This window comes from Peromyscus leucopus, chromosome 7, assembly GCF_004664715.2.
Source record: "Peromyscus leucopus breed LL Stock chromosome 7, UCI_PerLeu_2.1, whole genome shotgun sequence".
Lineage (NCBI taxonomy): Eukaryota > Metazoa > Chordata > Mammalia > Rodentia > Cricetidae > Peromyscus > Peromyscus leucopus.
The window spans coordinates 51,193,439-51,213,607 of record NC_051069.1 but is presented as its reverse complement, the minus strand read 5'-3'; the positions used below and the strand labels follow the sequence as shown (position 1 = coordinate 51,213,607).

At 49.8% G+C, this 20,169-nt stretch overlaps 1 protein-coding gene across 1 annotated transcript; it reads left to right on the top strand.

The window, feature by feature from the left end:
* The first annotated feature begins 4,466 nt into the window (after positions 1–4,466).
* Positions 4,467–18,569, top strand: Pin1 (peptidylprolyl cis/trans isomerase, NIMA-interacting 1). Its single transcript, XM_028872418.1, has 4 exons — positions 4,467–4,573; positions 9,122–9,340; positions 17,165–17,275; positions 18,066–18,569. Exons 1-4 carry the CDS (start codon positions 4,516–4,518, stop codon positions 18,173–18,175), a joined length of 498 nt encoding a protein of 165 aa, XP_028728251.1. The 5' UTR covers positions 4,467–4,515; the 3' UTR covers positions 18,176–18,569.
* Positions 18,570–20,169: the final 1,600 nt, after the last annotated feature.

The following is a 20,169-nucleotide window of genomic DNA, read 5'->3' as shown; positions in this document are numbered from 1 at the left end:
GGGCACTAATACAGCAAAGGATTGCTTCAGGAATAGGATAGTGTAGCATAAATCCTAATTGGTCTTATAATAAAAACCCAGAGCCAGATATTGGGATAAATGCTGAAAGATCAGAGAGACAAAGGAACAAGCCACTAGAGAAACTTCTCACCACTGCCAAATTCTCAGGCCGAAAGAGAGGCAAGATCCTGTCTCCACGAATCCTCAGACTGAATGCCTTTAAGTCCTCAGCCAAAAGTTCCTATCTCCTGCCTTATATGCCTTTCTCTGCCCAGCCATATCATTTCCTGTCTCAATCTTCCTAGTGCTGGGATTAATTGCGTATATATTTCCTAAATACTAAGAGCAAAAGCATGAGATCCCAAGTACTGGAATTAAAGGTGTGTGTCACCACTGCCTGGCTCTGTTTCTCTTTTAGACTAAATTAATCTCATGTAGTCCAGGGTGGCTTTGAACTCACAGAGATCCCCTCCAGAGTGCTAGGATTAAAGATGTGTGCCATCACTGCCTGGCCTCTATGTTTAATCTAGTGGCTGGCTCTGTCCTCTGATCTTCAGGCAAATTTTATTTTTTAGAATTCAAAGAAAATATCCACCACAGGATAGATGGACTTGTCAGTGAAAATGAGGACAAGCAGGCAAAAAGCAACAGCTTCCTTCTTCCATGTCCTTTTATGTAGGCTGCCACCAGAAGGTGTGTCCCAGATTCAGTGTGGGTTTCTGCCCTCAAATGACCTGGATTTAGGATGAGTCTCCTACCTCAAATTATCCAACTGTCTTAGTTAGGGTTTCTATTGCTGTGAAGAGACACTATGACCATGGCTGCTCTTATAAAGGAAAACATTTAATTGTTAACAGTTTTAGAGGTTTAGTCCAGTTATTGATATGGCGGGAAGCAAGGCAGCATGTAGGCAGACATACTGCTGGAGAAGGAGCTGAGAGTTCTTACATCTTGACCCGTAGGCAACAGAAAGTGGTCTGATATTCTGGCATGGCTTGAGCATATATGAGACCTCAAAGCCTGCCTCAACAGTAACACACTTCCTCCAACAAGCCACACCTACTCCAAAGTCACAACCTTCCAATAGTGCCATTCCCTATGAGCTTATGGAGGCCAATTGCATTCAAACTACCACACCAACCAAGAAACCCACACACAGGTGTGCCAGCTGCTTTCTTTTTAGTTGGTTCCAGATGTAGTCAAGTTGACAAACAAGATTAGCCACCATGGGAGCCTTGAGGACTTCTGCAGTCACTATCTTCTGGATGGAGAAATGTTACTGGTTACTGGTGCTTGCCTGTTACTGCATCCAGCTTTATGTTGATTCTCCAGGTTTAGACTCAGAACTTTGCAATTGTGTATCAAAACACTTGACCATAGAGCCTTCTCTCTAACATGCATAGTTGTTTTGTTTTTTTTGTTTTTTTTTTTTTTTTTTTTAAGAAAAGACCAGTAGGATAGCTGGGCTGGTAAAGGTGTTTCTACTTGAGCCTAACGAACTAAGTTCCAGCCTTGGAACCCACGGAAAGGTGGAGGGAGAGAACCAACTACATAGAGCTTGTTACAGGATGAAGGTTTCTCCATCTTGTCTCAGCTGAAGCCATCTTTGATTTCTACCTCCTGCCCTAAAAAGTCCAGTGGGAAAGCACCCAACCCTGTTCTAGAAACTCAGGGTCTAAATGCCCCAGCTAACTGCATGTTCTTGGCTTTTGTTCAACTGCTTGCTTGCTTCTGCTGCAACTGCCAACCAGGATGTAGTCTTTCTGTGTTCTTTGTCTTTAAAAACCTCCCTGTAATATGCATTCAGGGCTGCTCTGTGGGAATTGTTTCTCTCCATGCAGTCTCCAGCCATCTTAATACAGACTCTCAATTCAAACTTTGGTCATGCTGAGTGGTCTCTGGGTTTTTAACCCCATAACAGAGCTACTTTCTGACCTCCACACATGCACCAGGCCATACACTCAGGTCAGTAATAAACATTATTTGGTTTTGACATGAGGTTTGTTGTTGTTTGTTTGTTTATGAGACAGGTTCTTGGTATGTAGTTCTGGACAATCTGAAACTTGAGTGTAGATCCGGCTGGCATAGAACCTAGATCCACCTGCCTCTGCCTCCTGAGTTCTGAGATTATAAAGGCATGCACACCACACCCTGCATAAAATAAACATTTTTAATGGAACTTTATGTGAATGCATTGAGTAGGTCTGGCTGGGAAGAATGCAGTGAGGCCTTTTATCTGGCATATATATATACACTTCTGCCCTGGTTTGAAATAAGAAAGTAATGTCATGTAATTATGTAATTTCTTCATTACTAGAGTTTGAACTCAGTCTGAGCTATTCTCCGCCACTTTCTTTATTTCTTTTCTTTTTCTTTCTTTCTTCCTTTTTTTTTCTTTTTTCTTTTTTTCTGGGTCTCTGTGTAACTGTGGCTGTCCTGGAACTCACCATGTTAGCCAAACTAGCCTCAAACTCACAGAGATTCTCATGTGTCAAATCATCAGGCTTGGTAGCAAATGCTCTTACCCACTCCTTGACCCTTGCTTTCATACTGTAATAGCTATGAGCCTTGTGATTTGGTTTTTTTTCACCCAGCAAGTTTTTACTGGCTAACACTTACCCCGAGCCCTGTCCTAAGGGCTTTATATAGGGATAAGTCATTTGATCTTCACATAGCAAGAGGTAGTATCACTTGTCTACACTTTGCAGTGGGAGAGGCTGAATCATTGAGGTTAAGCAGTTCACAGCAAGTGGTAGAGCAAAGCTTTGAACCCAAACACCACATCTTGCTTTTAATCCCCTTTCATGAGTTCATTCCACTGAATGTCATCTTTTTGAGGTCACACAAGGGTCTACACTATTGATGAACTGGAATTGAACCTTCCCTCTTGGTGTCTTTGAAAATCATTACGTATCCAGGGCCAGCGAGATGAGTAAAGGCACTTGCTACCAAGCCTGACAACTTTAGTTTGACCTCCGAACCCCATGGTGGAAGGAGAGAACAGATTGCCATAAATTGTCCACTAAATACACAGGTATCATGACAGCCTCCCTTATAAGTGTAATAGTTTTTAAAAGTAACTTTTTTGGTTTTTAGAGATAGGGTTTCTTTTTTGTTTGTTGTTTGGTTTGGGTTTTTTTTTTTTTTTTTTGTTTTTGTTTTGTTTGTTTTTTTTGATTTTTTGAGACAGGGTTTCTCTGCGTAGCTTTGGAACCTGTCCTGGAACTCACTCTGTAGACCAGGCTGCCCTCGAGATCTCACAGAGATCTCCCTGCCTCTGCCTCCAAGTGCTGGGATTAAAGGTGTGCGCCACCACCGCCTGGCTGAGACAGGGTTTCTATGTGTAACTCTGGCTGTCCTGGAAATCCCTCTGTAGACCAGGCTAGCTCGAGTCAAGATCATATGCTCTGCTGCCAATTCTAGATTAAAGGTGTGTACTACCACAACTGGCATAAAGTAACATTTCTAAGATTTTATGCTTCCCCGGCATGTATACATGAATGTGCACCATATTCACACCTGGTGAATTGCAAAGGTCATCTGGAAGAGCAGCCAGTGCTCTTAACCACTCAGCCATCTCTCTAGCCTTCCACAGACTTTTTTTTTCTTTCCTTTTTTTAGGGAGGGGTTGTTTTATTTTGTTTGAGATGCGGTTTCTATATGTTGTTTCTGTTCTGGAACTCACTTTTAGACCAGGCTGGCCTCGAACTGAGAGATCCTCTTGCCTCTGCCTCCTGAGTGCTGGGTATGCACCACCATGCCTGTTTCCTCCAGAGACTATCAACTGACTTAAACTGGTCGTCGGAGCCGCCCACCCTCTCCTATTCCCTTTCCTCATCCTAGTGGCAATGCCATTACCCAGCCTAGGAAGAGCTAGATGGAGAAGGAATAAGTTGAAGTAGGTTCTAAAAAAGACTTGGAAAGTGGGTGAGTAGACCAGTGAAATGGTTAGCCTTGCGAAAACCAAAAAGGACTGGTTTTGCTTTGGAGGAAACAGGTGGGATGAGGGAGAACTGAAAAGCCAAATTTAGGCTTTGGGCACTTAGCTTCTCGTCGCCAAGGCAACTGCATTACTATGGCAACGGCAAAATACAGCAAAAGCACCAAATACCTCCTTACTAGTGAGCCGCTTCCGCATGGAGGCTGGCCGACCTCCGAGAGCGGCTCAATAAGGCGGGATTGGCTGCAGCAGGAGCCAATCAATAAGCTCTACTCTGTGGGCTAAGCCCACCAAGAAGGTTTGCAGAGACATTTTGACGCTTAGAGGGAGCCTGAGCGTCCAATGGACGTCGCTTCCAGGTGAGCCAATCAGCAGTGATGTCGGGCCGAGGGGGCGGAGACTGTGTGTAGGGCGGTCCAGGAAATTGCGAGTGAGTCCAATAAAATGCTAGGGCGCCAGAGAGGCCGTGGGGCCGTCCAATGGGCGTCTCTACCGGACGAGCCAATCAACAGTGGCGCAGGTTGGCGCGGGGTCAAAGCCGCGGAGGCGGAGCTGGCGCTGCGGCAGGAGGGAAGATGGCGGACGAGGAGAAGCTGCCGCCGGGCTGGGAGAAGCGCATGAGTCGCAGCTCAGGTACCTCTTGGAGGTCGGCCAGGGGCTGGGCCGGGGCCTCGTGAGATTGCAGAAATTGGGCTCGGGCTCACGGGGACAGACGGGCCGCATCACCGCCCTGCCTCTGGCGTGGAGGTCTGGGCTCCTCCGCGGCGTAACGGGCCGGAGAGTCAGAAACTGAGGCAAGAGGTGGGGCAGGTACGGGCACGCCCGGACCCTCGCTCACCACTGGGCCCGGACGCCCTTAGGAGACGAAGCTGCACCTCGGGGTTCCCTTGGGAGGAAGAGACCCCGACCTGGTGCAGAGGGCGTGGGCCGCTCTGATCTGGGTTCTCGGGCAGCATCTGTGACACGTGCCGGGTCATCTCCAGCGCGGATCCTGCGACAGCAATGGCTTATAACCAGGCTGGTTCACCTCTGGGCCAAGCATGGTGCCAAGAGCTTTGAAAAGAATTCAATCTTTCACAAGTCTGTACGTTAGTGTGCTTCCTTTCTCCCCTATCCCTCACCCTCCCTTGCTCCCTCCATCAACGTCCCGTTCTCTCCTCCCTCTCCTTTCCTCTCTCCTTCCCTTTTTCCTTGGCTCATTCTCTCTCCTCCCTCTCTGTCGTGCCCATCTTTCAAGGAAGGAATTGATCTCATTTTCCTAGTGGGTAAACTAAGGCCAGGACACGGAAAGAACTCATCAGATGATGCAGTTCAGGGACTGGGAATGCCCTGGAATGCAGTGAGTTCCTGTCCCCAGAGTCCCCTTGCCAGTGTCAGTGGCAACGCCCAGTGGAGCGGTCGGGAATCTCGGGTCGCTGCTGCCTACAGAGCTCGCTCATAATTATTGAATATCAGGGTCCTGGACACTGCATGCGTTAGCTCTCTGAATTAACACTGCCAGGTTTAATGTTCTTATTCTCTTTCCCCTTTTTTAGGAGGGGGTGGAGGTGGAAAGGTGTTAGACTGGATCTCTATAGATAGGTTGCTCGATCCTCCTGCTTCAGTCCCCCAAGCGCTGGGATTACAGGCATGCACCTCTTTGCCCCATTTATTTATTGAGACAAGAATCTTTATTAGTAATATTACTAGTAGTATATTTAGTGTGTGTGCATGTGGAGATCAGACAATAACTTCTCTTTTTCCACCATGAGATGAAACACATCTTTTTTTTTTTTTTTTTTTTTTTTTTTGGTTTTTCGAGACAGGGTTTCTCTGTGTAGCTTTGCGCCTTTCCTGGAGCTCACTTGGTAGCCCAGGCTGGCCTCGAACTCACAGAGATCCGCCTGGCTCTGCCCCCGAGTGCTGGGATTAAAGGCGTGCGCCACCAACACCCGGCTGAAACACATCTTTAGACTTGGCTGCAAGCACGTTTACCCATTAAGCCATTTTCTTTCTTTTTTTTTTTTTTTTAAAATTTTCTGTGTGTGTGTGTGGAGAGAGCGCATGCGCTCAGACTAGTCTTGAATTTGCTACCTGTGTAGGATGACCTTGAACCTCTGTGGTCTTCCTCCCTCCCCCCTCTGAGTGCTGGGATTACCATCACACACTAAGATAAAGTCTTGCTGTAGCCCGAGCTGGCTTCCAGCTCACGATCCTTCTGCTTCAGCCTCTCAAGCGCTGGGACTACGCTCATGTGTCAACTATGCCTAGCTCTGATGCCCTTGTTCTCTTGCCCCAGTTTTTCAGGTGAGAAAGCTGAGGTTCAGGGAGATGGCCAGTTACTAAGGTTTTAGTTGGATTTAGCCCTGGAGTCCTTGCTCCATTCCCAGCCTGAGGTTGTGACCTCAAGCATAAACATGCTTCTAGGTGGGTGTGGCAGCTCACAGCTGCATTTTCAGCACCTAAGAAGCAGGAGCGGGAGGGTCTCCAGTTCATGGTTATTCTGGGCTACTTTTTAAAATGGTGTCTGGGTGTTATGCTTGCTCTCCTATCACCACGTGCATGCAGTGCCCACAGAGAGGTCTGAAGAGGGTGCCAGATGCCCTCAGCCTGGAATTACAGACAGTAGTGAGTCTCCATTTGGGTACTGGAAATTGAACCCCTGTCCCCTAGAAGAGCAGTTTATGCTCTTAATCTCTGAGCTGTCTCTCCAGCCCCCATAGTGAGACTCCTAAAACAAACAAAAAACCTGACCCTCTGCCTGGCAGTGGACCATTCTTGCCATTTATTTATTCTGTAGGACTGTGATAGCCTTCTTTCGTGAGTACCTAGCCCTTTTTTTTTTTCTTGGTTTTTCGAGACAGGGTTTCCCTGTGTAACTGCTCTGGCTGTCCTGGAACTCATTTTATAAACCAGGCTGTCCTGGAACTCACAGGGATCCTCCTGCCTCTGCCTCCTGAGTGCTAGGTTTCACTGCCACTGCCCCTTTACCCAGCCCTTCTTGGTGTTAGGTCAGCTAATACAGAAAGACTCTCTAATTCCTTTAGTGACCCAGAATCTACTGGGTCCTTCTTCAGCTCCTGCCATGACCCTCCCTACTCCGCCTCTTCTCTCTCTTTTTTTTTTTTTTTTTTTTTTTTTTTTTTTTTTTTTTTTTTTTTTTTTTTTTTTTTTTTCGAGACAGGTTTTCTGTGTAGCTTTGCGCCTTTCTGGCTCACTTGGTAGCCAGCTGCCTTGAACTCACAGAGATCCGCCTGCTCTGCCTCCGAGTGCTGGATTAAGGCGTGCACACCAACGCCGCTTTTTTTTTTTTTTTTTTTAATAATTTATTTATTATTATACAGTGCTCTGTCTGCATGTGTCCCTGCAGGCCAGAAGAGCATAGGATCTCATTATAGATGGTTGTGAGCCACATGTGGTTGCTGGACTGAACTCAGGACTCTGGAGCAGTCAGTGCTCTTAACCACTGAGCATCTCCAGCTCTCTCTTTGTTTCTTAAGACAGGGTTTCTCTGTGTAGCTTTAGAGCCTGTCCTAGATCTCGCTCTGTAGACCAGGCTGACCTTGAACTCAGAGATCCGCCTGCCTCTGCCTCCCAAGTGCTGGGATAAAAGGGAGTGCCGCTGCCGCCGCCCACCTTTTCTCTTTTACTATTTTTTTCCCCAGTTTTTTGAGACAGGGTTTCTCTGTGTAGCCCTGGCTGTTTTGGAACTTACTCTATAGAGCAGACTGGTCTGGAACTCAGAGGATCTGCCTGCCTCTGCCTCCCGAGTGCTGGGATTAAAGGTGTCTGGCCACCACCACCTGGCTAAAAATGTGTAGCCCAGGCTTGCCTCAAACTTGTGATCCTCCTGCCTCCACCTCCTTCAGCAAATCCTACCTACGTACACCACCACAACCAGCTCTCCTTCACTTTTTTTGAGACAGTCTTGCAAACTTACCCTGACTGGCTTCCATCAGCAGACATCCCATCCATCCTCCTGCCTCAGCCTCCCTAGTGCTAGGCTTACAGGTATGCCTCACCAAGCCAGGCTTTCCCTCAGGTTTTTGATTTCCATCTCCTTTATGCACTTGACTATCACTTAGATGACATCAACCGCTGCCCCCCCCCCCCAATGCTGCTTCCTTGCTCTCCAATTTAGGCTACCAGGGTAGGGATTAAGAATAAAGCTTTGGAGCTGGATGGTGGTAGCACACACCTTTAATCCCAGCACTTGGGAGGCAGAGCCAGGCGGATCTCTGTGAGTTCAAGGCCAACCTGGTTTTACAGAGTGAGATCCAGGACAGGCACCAAAACAACACAGAGAAACCTTGTCTCAAAAAAATAAATAAATAAAATAAAGCTTTGGGTCGGGTGGTAGTGACACATGCTTTTAATCTCAGCACTCGGAAGGCAGAGGTAGGCAGATGTCTGAGTTTCAGGGCAACCTGGTCTATAAAACAGTTCCAGGACAACCAGAGCTGTTACACAGAGAAACCCTGTCTTGAACCCTCTCTCCCCTCTGCCCCCCAAAAAAGAATAGAGCTTTAGGGTATCTACCTCTGTTTATACACAAGATATAATTGCTGCTTCTGTGAGCAGAGATAGAGGAGGTGATGCCTGGGTTTTGTTTGCAGTGAATTGGATAGAAAGTCATACTCTTACCTTTTTGATGAATGTGTGGTACTGGGACTTGAACCTAAAACCTCACAAGTGCCAGGCAAGCACTGTATCAGTAAGCGGGATCCCCAATCCCGTAGTATTTGTGTGGTTTGTATTTTTGAAATTGGATCCCACACAGCCAAGTCTGCTCTCAAACTCTGTAGCTGAGGATGCTTTTGAGCTTATTTATTTTGTAGGATGACATGTGTACATGTGGAGGTCGAGGACATCTTGGGGTGGGTTCTCCTTTCACTAGGCAAGTTCCTGGAGCTCACATTCAGCTTGTTAAGTTCTTTACCTGCCAAGCCATTATGCAGCCCTGGAAGCTGTTTTTTTCTGATTGCTGGTTTAGTGTCTGTCTCCACCTAGAGCATTAGCCCAGTCCTGTCTGTGACAGGTCCTGGTGGGGAGAGCATCCTCCCAAGCCGGAAGCACAGGGTAGATCAAGAAACGGGTCTGTTGAAGAAGGCACCTTCCAAGCAGGTCCTCATCCTGGCTTTCAGGGTGGAGTCTCCTCTCCTCGACCCAGCCTAAGCTGAACTAGGTGCTGCTCTTCCACAGGCCGAGTGTACTACTTCAATCACATCACCAATGCCAGCCAGTGGGAACGGCCCAGCGGCGGCGGCAGTGCTGGAGGCAGTAGCAAGAATGGCCAGGGGGAGCCGGCCAGGGTGCGCTGCTCGCACCTGCTGGTAAAGCACAGTCAATCCCGGAGGCCCTCATCCTGGCGGCAGGAAAAGATTACCAGGAGCAAGGAGGAGGCGCTGGAGCTGATCAATGGTGAGTGGAGGAAATGGGGGCTGGCTGGGGTCTTCTCCCTGGTAGGCTGGGGGCTATCTCAGTTCCTTTTCCTGTTCCTGTGACAAAACACTCTGACAAGGGCCAGCAAAGGGCTTCAGCTGGCAAAGGCACTTGCTGCTAAACCCGAGGACCTGAATTCCATTCCCAGGATGCATGTGGTGAAGGAGAGAGCCCACTCCTGGGGGTTGTTCTCTCACCTCCTCAGCCCACCATGATAGTGTGCTGCTGTACCCCCTACCCCCACTCTCCCGATAAAAAGTTTTTTAAAAAGTGATAAGCAGCGTAAGGGAGAAAGGTTTGTTTGGACTCACATCACAGTTCCAGGTCACAGTTCACAGCAGGAAAGTCACAGAGGCAAGAGTGGGTGACATCATATAATGTTGTCAGGAACAAAGAACATATGCCTGTGCTAGTGCTCAGCTTGTCTTCTCTTTAGGCTGGAATCCCCTACCCAGGGGGTGGTCCTACCGACAAGTAAGATGGGTCGACAAGTAAGATGGGTCGGTCGTCCATATCATTACAGTAATCAAGATAATCTCCACAGGATTCCCAGTGGCCTATCTGCCAGGTTATTTTAGATGCTGCCAAGTTGACAGTAAGCACTACCCATCAGGGGGGCCTTGTGGAAGTCCCACCAGACCCTCCCCCAGGGCTCAGCTGTCACTTGTAGAGAAGTGCCTGAACTGTGCTGGGGTGTGCCTCGTTTGTTAGCATGCTCACCTAGCTTGCAGGGAGCCCTGGCTTCGATGTCTAGCACCCTGTGAACCTGGCATCTGTAACCTCAGCATAGAGAGACAAAAGGACCAGAAATTCAAGCTTGGTCCTGGAAAGATGTCTCATTATGCAAAGGCACTTGCCAATAAACCTGTGGGCCTCAATTCAGTTCCTGGGACTCACACAGTTGAAGGAGAGCCAACTCCCTCAAGTTGTCTCTGACCTCAGTGAAAATACTGTCACGTGTGCACAAATAAATGCAAATTTTTTAAAAATTCATTTGTTTATTATGTATACAATGTTCTGCCTGCATGTATGCCTGCAGGCCAGAAGAGGGCACCAGATCTCATTATAGATGGTTGTGAGCCACCATGTGGGTGCTGGGAATTGAATTCAGGACCTCTGAAAAAGCAGCCATCTCTCTAGCCCCTGCAATTTTTTTTTTTTTTTTTTTAAAGTCTAAGTCCTACATACTGAGTTTGAGGCCGGCCTAGGCTATTTGAAGACCTTGGGAAAAAGTGCTTATACTTGGAATGAGCTTGGCCCATGCAGGCCTCTCTCTTTCCTTTCTCCTTGCTCTGTGGAGTGACCAGGTCTAGAAAGCCAGCATACCCTGGTTAGATAGTAGCAGTGTATGATCATAGATAAGCTCTGTGATCTGGGAGACTCAGAGCCTCACTCAAGACTCATTTTTCTCTTCTATAAAATGAGCATTAATTTATAACTACCCCCAAAGACCCCTGTACCCTGATGAGAGGCAGTTTTGGTCATTAGGGAGGATGGGGCCTGTCCATTTGTGGGTGGGTCTGGCAAACACAGAGCTGGCCCCTTCTCTTCCGTTTCTTTCTTTATAATTTATAGCAAAGTTGGCCAACTTTGTTGTTCATTCTTTGTTTGTTTTAGTTAACTACCTATTTTTGATAAATATATGTATGGGTCTTTTGCCTGCATGTATGTATGTGTACCATGTGTGTGCCTGGAACAGAGGAGGCTAGGAGAAGGCATTGCATTTCCTAAAATTGGAGGTAGGTTTGTGAGCTACAGTGTGGTGGGAATTGAACCCAGGTATTTTGTAAGAGCAGCCAGTGCTCTTAACCTCTAAAACATCTCTTCAGTGTGTGTGTGTGTGTGTGTGTGTGTGTGTGTGTGTGTGTGTGTGTGTGTGTACACGTACGTACATGTACATGGTAGTGATGTACATGTTCAAGTATGGAAGTCAAAGGACAATTCTCAGGAGTAAGCTCCCACTTACCATATGAGTCCTGGGGATTAAATTCAGATCATCTGGTTTGGTAGCAAATGCAATCACCTGCTAAGCCATCTCAATGGCCCTTTGTGTGATTTGTTTGTTAAGATTACTTTATGTGTATGTGTGAATACCTACATGTATGTACATACACCACACGTATGCCTGCTGCCCATGGAGGCTAGAAGAAGGCATCAGATCCCCTGGAACTAGAGAAACAGGCAGTTGTGATCTGCCATATATGTTCTGGGAACCAAATCTGGGTCCAAAACGAAAATTCTGTGTTCAGTTATAAAGCCAACAAAGGCAAAAAAAACGAGAAACAAATGAACAAAAACCCATCATTGAACCACTGACCCTTCAACCCAGTCTCATGTTTGTTTGTTGGGTTTGTTTGTTTGTTTGTTTATTCTTGGTTTTTTGTTTTGTTTTATGAGACAATGGCTCTCCTTAAACCAAGAGCTTGTTGCAAGGGGATCAGGTAATGGTGATAGAGGTGGTGTCTCCCAGTTGCTTGGTGCTTTTGTCTGGAAGGTACCATCAGGTTTCCCTCTGCCCTGAGGAAACAGACTGCCTGCTTTGGAAGCAGCACTTCTGCATCCCTGCTGCGGCTCCTTTTTCAGCACTGGCTCCACTATAGCTGCTGGGCAACAGCCAGAAGAAACCTGAGGCCCAGCTGGTGACATTACCATGTCCTTGTCTGAGTCAGCCAAGCTGTGGACAGGCCCTAGCTCCCTGTTCTCTTGCTCTGTCCCTGCTTATCCGGGCCCTGAGAATTCTGGGAGGCCCAGAACAAGAGTATAAGCATCACCCTTTCCAGGCTTCAAGGTTCAGCCATCTCCTCTGGTGGAGTGATACCATCCAGCCTGATGGCTTATGGCTGGGTCTCTGGGCCCTCCTGCTGAGTCTTGGGTCTTTTAAGATGACACACCCAATGATGTTACATCTTCCCTCACCAGACCCTTCCCCTATGGGCCACCTGTGATCTGGGAGAACCTTTGATTCTTTAGAATGGGGAAGGGGATTGTCTTAAACATTTTTAGGGTGAGGAAACACTCTTTTGGTTCATTCTGTCCCTTAATCTGCTGTAACACAATGCCACAAGCTAGGTAGCTTGGGTGACAGAAGTTTCTTTTCTCACGGTTCTGGAAAAGTCTGTGCCTGTGCTTTTCCCTAGATTCACTCTCACCAACCACCACAGACCTGTGCCTTTCTTCCTTTTCCCATCAGGTTCTTGGTGAGATTGCTTTTCTTGTCTTGAAGACAGCTGCTGCTTCTGTTGTGTCTTTGGTGATCTTGGCTATCTTTATGCTCCCCACCCCTCTCCCCTTTAATGATAAAGTTTATGCAGCCCAGGCTGACCTTAAACTCCCTGTGTAGCCAAGGGTGACCCTGAACTTCTGGCCTGTCCACCTCTAGCTCCTGAGTGCTGAGATTATAGGTTTGCTCTGCCATCCTAGTTTGGAGATTGGACCTGGGGCCTGGTGCAGGAAGGCAAGCACTCTGCCAACTGAGCCCAAACCTTGGCCTGGCTGTGTCTCTTTTCATGAACGGGTCCTTATCATTTCAGAGCCCACCCTTGTAGACTCCTTATTTCCAAGGATAGTCATACCAGGAGCCAGGTCTTCTTCATAGTGAATATTGGGACATTGTCATGCAGCCTGGAGCAGAGCAATGAGCATTTATGTCTGTCAAGGACTTGTTCTGCTCTGCATCAGGCTTGACTGTGGCAGTCACTCATTCATCCCTTAGAATCACCCTCTGTGAGAGTTCCCATTAGCCTATTAATTTTTTTTTCTTTTTCACTCATTTATTTGTATGTGTGCAAGCATGCCACTGTAGATGTAACCAACCATCTTATTAAATAAGAAACACAGAACCAATGTAAAGAAGAAAGCCAAGAGGTCAGAGCTCAGAGCTAAAACCTTACCCTTCCTCCTGTGGTGGTCCTACCTCTCTGAAAGAGACCTACTTCCTGTGTGGTTGTCTTTACATAGTCTTTCTGTTCTGCCTTCTCATTGGTTGTAAACCCAAACACATGACTGCCTTGTCACTGCCTGTCTGTAGAGACTTCCAGGTCTTCTATGGTATTGAGATTAAAGGCAGTGTCTCCAATGTTGGCTGTATCCTTGAACACACAGAGATCTACCTAGCTCTGTCTACCAAGTGCTGGGATTAAAGGCGTGCGCCGCGCCGCCGCCGCCGCCGCCGCCGCCGCCGCCGCCGCCGCCACCACCACCACACCACCACCACCACCACCACCACCACCACACTCTTGCTATGGCTCTAATAGCTCTGACCCCCAGGCAACTTTATTTATTAACATACAGTTAAAATCACATTTCAGTACAAATAAAATACCACCATAGCCACTGCAGGCATGTTGAGGTTAGAGGAAAACCTTCAGGAGGAGTTGGTTCTCCTGTTCCACTGTGGGGATCCTGAGGGTGGAGCTCAAATAGTCAGAGATGGCACAAGTACTTTTACCCACTGAACCATCTCCATGGCTCCCCAACGCCCCAATTCATAGGCCAGTCATTTCATGAGGCCCCCAGAAGCAGAATCACCCCTCCCCTCAGCCATTGGATATTCATAAGGCTGAGGAACCACAGAACAGGATCAGATCCCAGCAGCTGGAGTTAGAGCTGGGCCTGACTCCCTTCTGAAACTTAGGGACTGCTGAGCCCACAAGTCTGCAGAGAGGGACATTCACCTGTTAGGCTTGCTATCTGGGGAGCTCCTGAACACTCTTGTCTTTGTTCTATTGCTGTGAAGAGACACCATGACCAAAGCAGCTCTTATAAAAAGAAAACATTTAATTGGGGATCGTTTTCCACTGTAGAGGTTTGTCCATTATCTTCATAGCAGGGAGCATGGTGGCACAAATAGCACTGGAGAAGTAGCTGAGAACTTGACATCTGATCCGCAGACAGAGAGAGAAAGAGTAACCCTGGGCCTGGTGTGGGCTTTTGAAACCTCAAAGCCAACCCCTGGCAATACACTTTCTCCAACAAGGCCACACCTCCTAATCCTTCTAACCCTGTCAGACAGTTCCACTCCTTGATGACTAAGCATTCAAATATACGAGCCTATGGGGCCTTTTGTATTCAAACCACTGCAACCCCAGGGCAAGTAGAGGACTCTGTTCCAGTGTGGGAGCTCTGGAGAGGCTGCTCCAAGAGGCAGAATTCTCAGAGTCCTGGCTGGGATGCTGTTGGCCAGATTGGGCAGGTGCCCTCAGAGTTGTTGCTTCCTCCCAGCTCCCAGTGAGGCTGGGATTTGTCCTGGAGGAAGCCCAGGAAGTCTGGCCTCATCTCTTGAATACAGAGGTCCAGGTGACAAAAAATAAGAGATGGCAGTGTCTCTGTGAAGAATAGTGATGGATCCATCCCTCCCTCCTTCCTCCTGGCTAGCTAACTTCTGCGTCACTTACTCATGAGTTCCTTGACCTCCAGGGACTCCTGTCTTATGTGCAGGTCTAGGTATAGAGTGGAAACAGTGGTAAACAAGGACACCTGGTAGATTTCCTTCCTTTTGAGACAGTATCTCATTATGTAGCCTAGACTGCCTCAGTGTGCTGAGTAACAGGACTATAGGAAAGACTATGTACCACTCAGCCCAGTGCTTTCATTATTAAACAGCTACAGCTTGACGATGTGTAAGAAACGATGGCTGGAGGGTGTGGGGCTGGAGAGATGGCTCAGCTATTAAGAGCACTGACTGCTCTTCCAGAGGACCCAGGTTCAGTTCCCAGCACCCACATGGTGGCTATCAGCTGTATAACTCCAAATGTGACACTGTCACACAGACATATATGGACGGCAAAACACCAGTATACATAAAATAAAAATGAATTTTAAGAAAGATACCCTGGCTATCCCATCTCAGATCCCTGTGGCCATGGCTACGTCTAGGTGGACATAGGCTGGAGGTGGCAGATCTTGGGTAGATCCTTTGATCTCCACAGAAGAATATGGGGAGTTCAGTGCTGTGAAGGTGGGGCTGGGAACACAGCCGGGCATCCAGGGAGAGGAGAAGCAGGAGTTTACCAGGTCAGGATCACTGCTACGATTCATTCTGTACACAGGGACTCTTAATACCAGGGGTGGCTTCCAGAAGTCACCATGATATACAGGTCAAACCACATGGCCTGTGTGCCTCTGACAGACTCTACAAAGTGCTTTGTGGTGACGGCCAGTTCTTGACAAGTATAGTCAGAACAGAGAGGAGTTGGGAGCCCCTGGTAGTCAGGTGTACCCTGGCAGTGTGTAGACCAGACACCAAGGTAGCTACTATGCAATGCATTCAGACAGGGATGACTCCTGGGCTCTCAGTCATACTGCCTGCCCTGTGTGCCAGGCATTGGTACCCTGCGGGAGCCTGAGGCTCAGAGCCCCTGGGAAGTGCCTGGGTTCCTGGGCCTCAAGGCACTGGCTAGAGCAGCTAATAATACTCCTTGTCAGAAAAGCACCGGTTGGGGCCTTCAGTGCTGTGCACACTGGACACTCACAGGTGTTCAGAGGCCTTTCAAAGATGGGGAGGGAAGGGTGGGTGGAAGTCAGTCCAGCAGCAGCTGTGTCAGGCCGTCCTCATCTGCAAAGAGCTCATTGTGGAGCCTAATGAGGCAGGAAGGTTGAGGGTTCAAGGATAGCCCAAACTGCATCGGAGGCTCTATCTCAGATAAAAGGACTGGGTCCCCTGGGTAGCCTCTGCCAGGCTCTCTGGGAAAGCTTTGAGGGCTGCACAGGTCAGGGTGGCTGCCCTGGGAGTCTGTGTGTGTGGTGGCTACAGGTTGGGCAGGAGGAGGAGACAAGATGTCTTGTGTGTCACAGGCTTTTTTGCCCACCTCAGGCACTGCCTGGACTCAGGTGCCTGGCAGCTCCCAACCTAGCACGTGTCTGTGTGCATAACATAGTCTCCGCATATCCGCACGCATGTGCATCCTGCTCCTGAGACGTGAGTCATACAGACATGGTGCTGTGGTCGCACTCCCGAGCCTAGGTCGGGTTTGGTGGTTGATGAGTGTGTTTGAAGGTTAGAGGACAACTCACAGGGGTGGCTCTCCTTCCGCTGTTGTGGGTGGAACCCAGTCAGACTTTGTGACACGTGACTGTTGTTGTTACTTTGAGACTTTGCTTCAGTCACTTCGAATACCTTCCTCCCAGCAGCCCTGACCTCCTAACCCTGCAGGAGAGTCACAGCCCAGGTGCTTTACTGCCTCCTGGGCGCTGCCGGTGTACTGTGGGACAGTGGTGCTGGTGCTCACACACAGCCCTGACAGCCTCACCTCAGAGTCTCTTCAGAACGTCCTCGTGAGCGCTCTGCTGTGCCTCCCTTGTTGCACAGGTGGGGACTCCTGATGCCCACAGCTGAAGATGTCACCAGCTCCTGTGCAGAGCTTGGCTGCATGCTAGCCACCTGTGGTCTCCAGAACCTTGAGACTGCCCCAGGACTAGGGGTGGGCAGTCATCTGCTGTGAGGTTCCAACTCTGTTTGTGTCCAGGGCTGAAAAGCGGCCACAGAGTGCGTGTGTGGGTGCTTATATTCTTGTGCATCTGTGGGTGACTAGCCTGGCTGTTAAGGTAATAGTACGGCCACAGGTGCATGGGGATGGCTGACAGGTTTGCACCCTGGGGACATGCACGTGGGAGGACCGTCTTCATGGGTGCACATGATAAGGACACAGGTGTGATTGCTTGGGCATGAGGGGTGGGAGGCGTTGTGAGAGGGCAGCAGCATGTCTTTATAGGGAACAAGGTGCACAGGCCAGGCTCACCAGCTCCTAGGAGTGGCTTGCTCTCCCTGTGTCTCTGACATGGGGCTCTCCTCTTGGGTCCCTACAGGCTACATCCAGAAGATTAAGTCAGGAGAAGAAGACTTTGAATCTCTGGCCTCACAGTTCAGCGACTGCAGCTCCGCCAAAGCCAGAGGAGACCTGGGTGCCTTCAGCAGAGGTGGGCAGGAGTGGGTGCGCCCGCCCTTCCCTCTAGTGTTGGGGTGGTTGGGTCCAAGAAGGGAGGGAAGCCTACCTGTGCCTTCCTGGTCCACCAGGTGGCAGCACAGCCCTCAGGCTTCCTGGCCTGTGGGTTTTTGTGCTGCAAAGGGATATAAAACCTCACTGGTCTCTTCCCTCCAGGATCATTGTCCCCCCACAGGCCCATCAAGGTGACTCTGTTCTGTCATTGCCATCTCCTGATAGAGCTATAGGACGGGATCCCTGAGAACTTCAGGGCCTGTCACCCAGAATCCTATTCTCCCCTTTGGCAGGTGGGGAAAACAGGCAAGGGAGGCAAGGTCAGGACCAGGGAGGCAACCCAGAGCTCAGACTTGTCTGCCAAGGGCAGAGGAAATCAGGATCCCCTCCTCCTCCCTCTGTCCTTCATCTCCTTGGCATGGGCTGAGAGTGCGGCGAGGTGTGGGCACCTGCCTGGGAGAGGGAGCCTAGCAAAGCCCTCTGCTGTCAGCCCAAGCTCCCTGCAGGACAGATGATGCTCGGCTGGGAACCAGGAGAGTTCATCATGCAGTGTCTGAATACACGGCACAGCTCTGCCTGCCATCCTTCATGCTGTCCTTGGGCTTCCCAGAGCCTCCTTAATGGGCCTGTGGCCCTCAGCTGGGCCACAGCTCAGCACTGCAGTGACAGGGCCATAAACCCTGTGATGGATGCGCTTGAGACTGGGTGCAGCAGGAGCCGCATCTGCTGTGCCACCGCGCCTGACCCCCACCACCTCTGCTGTTTCACAGGTCAGATGCAGAAACCGTTTGAAGACGCATCATTCGCTCTACGGACAGGGGAGATGAGTGGGCCAGTGTTCACAGATTCGGGCATCCATATCATCCTGCGCACAGAGTGAGGGCAGGCACCTGGCCGCAGCCCACGAACGCCCCTTCCTGCTGCTGTCACACAGTATTTATTGTTCCTAATGGCTGGGAGGGGCTCTGAGACAGGGACTCTGAGCTTCCTGCTCCCTGTTTGACCCCACTTGGGGCTGTCCTAGCCAGGCTCCTTCTGAAGAGATTAACTTCATAAGGGCAGTGGGGGTGTGGAGGCCCCCAGGCTCAGGGAGTCAGAAGTGACCTGACTCCCCAGATCCCAGAGGCAGGCAGGAGGGCCTTGTTTCTTGTTAGTTATATGCTCCGTTTCTCTGTTCAGTTGCAAAAAGCAGACGCTCCACACCTGGTGATGCAGCACCTCACCTCGGTGTGACGCAGCGCCCATGCATCTTCCATTAAATCTGGAACCACTGATTGGTGGTCCTGTATCTCATTACCTTCCTGGTGAGGTGTGGGCCCTGTCTTGGGGAGGGAACTGTCACCCATCAGGCCCAAGCCCAGGTGTCCAAACTGTTCTCCAACCCCAAGACGCCACCTTTTCCAGGGCCTGGGGGTGCTGGCAAGAATTTTTTCCCACCAGCTAGACTCCCTGGGCAGCAGGGTACCTCTGGGACCCACCAGTCCAGACCCAGTTACGCCAGGCCTCCTGGAGACTGTTGAAGGATATACACACCACCCACCCACATCCCAATTCCAGCTGGTAGGTCTGGAGAGGTCCTGGGGGAACCCAGCTCACACCTGACTTAGCACACCCATCCCCGCACACACAGACACTGCTTATTGGTGAGAACATATTGCATCCAGCATCTGCCACCCACTTCTGGCTGGTTATTCCTGGGTTCAGCCACCAGACCTAGCACCCTCCAGATGCTGTTTCCATGGCAACAGAGGCCCCTTCAAATGGAGGAGAGGGGGCTTTGTCAGCTCCCAGAAGAGCAGGGATCCTGGTAGAGGGAGCTGGGGAATGGATGCTGCTTTGAGTGGCAGGTGGGAGGAGAAGGAAGGGGCTCTCCCAGCCTGGCTAGGGGGCCCTTGTCTCTTCAGACTGCCCTGAGCCTCGCTTGGCCTGAGGGCTCAGAATTCAATCAGGTCTGTCTAACCCACAAGTGATGGGGCCAGCCTGGGTAGTGGGGGTGGCTGCAACCAGTAAGGCTTGGGGACCAGAGCAATATTAAGCCTGGACCCCAAGGGAGCCCTCCCTCCCCACAGGCCTGAGTTTCGTGAACAGTCACCTGAGCCTGCTCCCATCTGGCTGCTTTCTACAGCAGTCGCTCTTTGCCAGCTGCCTGCTGGAGCATTTGTCATTAGGAAGGTTTAATGAGTTTCTCCCCAGCTCGGCTGGGCTGAGTTGGCTCTACCTCCAGCAGAATGTTCTCCAGCGGGCCAGCCGGTACTCAGTCACTGCTTTGCTGTCCTGCAACAGCTGGGTAGGGGTCGGGAGGCAGTGGAACCCCTCCAAGTATGATAGTCTTTTGGGGCAAAGAGAGGACCCCCATCCTGGCTTGTAACAGCAAGAGCTCTGGAACGATCTCCCCAGGGCTGCTGCCACTCCTGGACCACTGCCTGCAAGAGGCAGATATTACCACAGTGGTAATTTGTGCATCCCTGGGTATGGCCATGTGACATGGTAACTGCTCTGTATGATCCCAGCCCTCTGTGGGGTCTGTCCTTTTGGACCCCAGCCAGCCCCTTCCCTTGTCTCTATACAGTAGTGAAAACCCAAGACTGAACATTGCTGTTAGATAAATGTTCCCCAGGAGCCCACTCGGTGTCCCCAACATGTATTATTAACTACCTGTGGTTTCCCTCACCTGCTCCAAGTTCCCACCCAGGCCTGCTACTGGGAACTGGCTATAAATCCTGGGCCTTTAGGATGGCAACAGTTTAGCATCCCTCCTTCCCTCCCTCCCTCCCCTCCCCTCCCCCTACCCCCTCTTGGGGATGGAAACTTGTCTTTGTGCAGACTCCACTGCTGGTTCTTAATGGGTTCCTCTCAGACCAGACACGGGGGGAT

Bases quoted from the DNA above. Each gene is read 5' to 3' on its own strand.
- Pin1 (XM_028872418.1), top strand. From the start codon at position 4,516: ATGGCGGACGAGGAGAAGCTGCCGCCGGGCTGGGAGAAGCGCATGAGT. The intron at 9,341-17,164 runs GTGAGTGGAGGA...GGGTCCCTACAG, and splicing joins GGCGCTGGAGCTGATCAATG to GCTACATCCAGAAGATTAAG. The intron at 17,276-18,065 runs GTGGGCAGGAGT...GCTGTTTCACAG, and splicing joins CCTGGGTGCCTTCAGCAGAG to GTCAGATGCAGAAACCGTTT.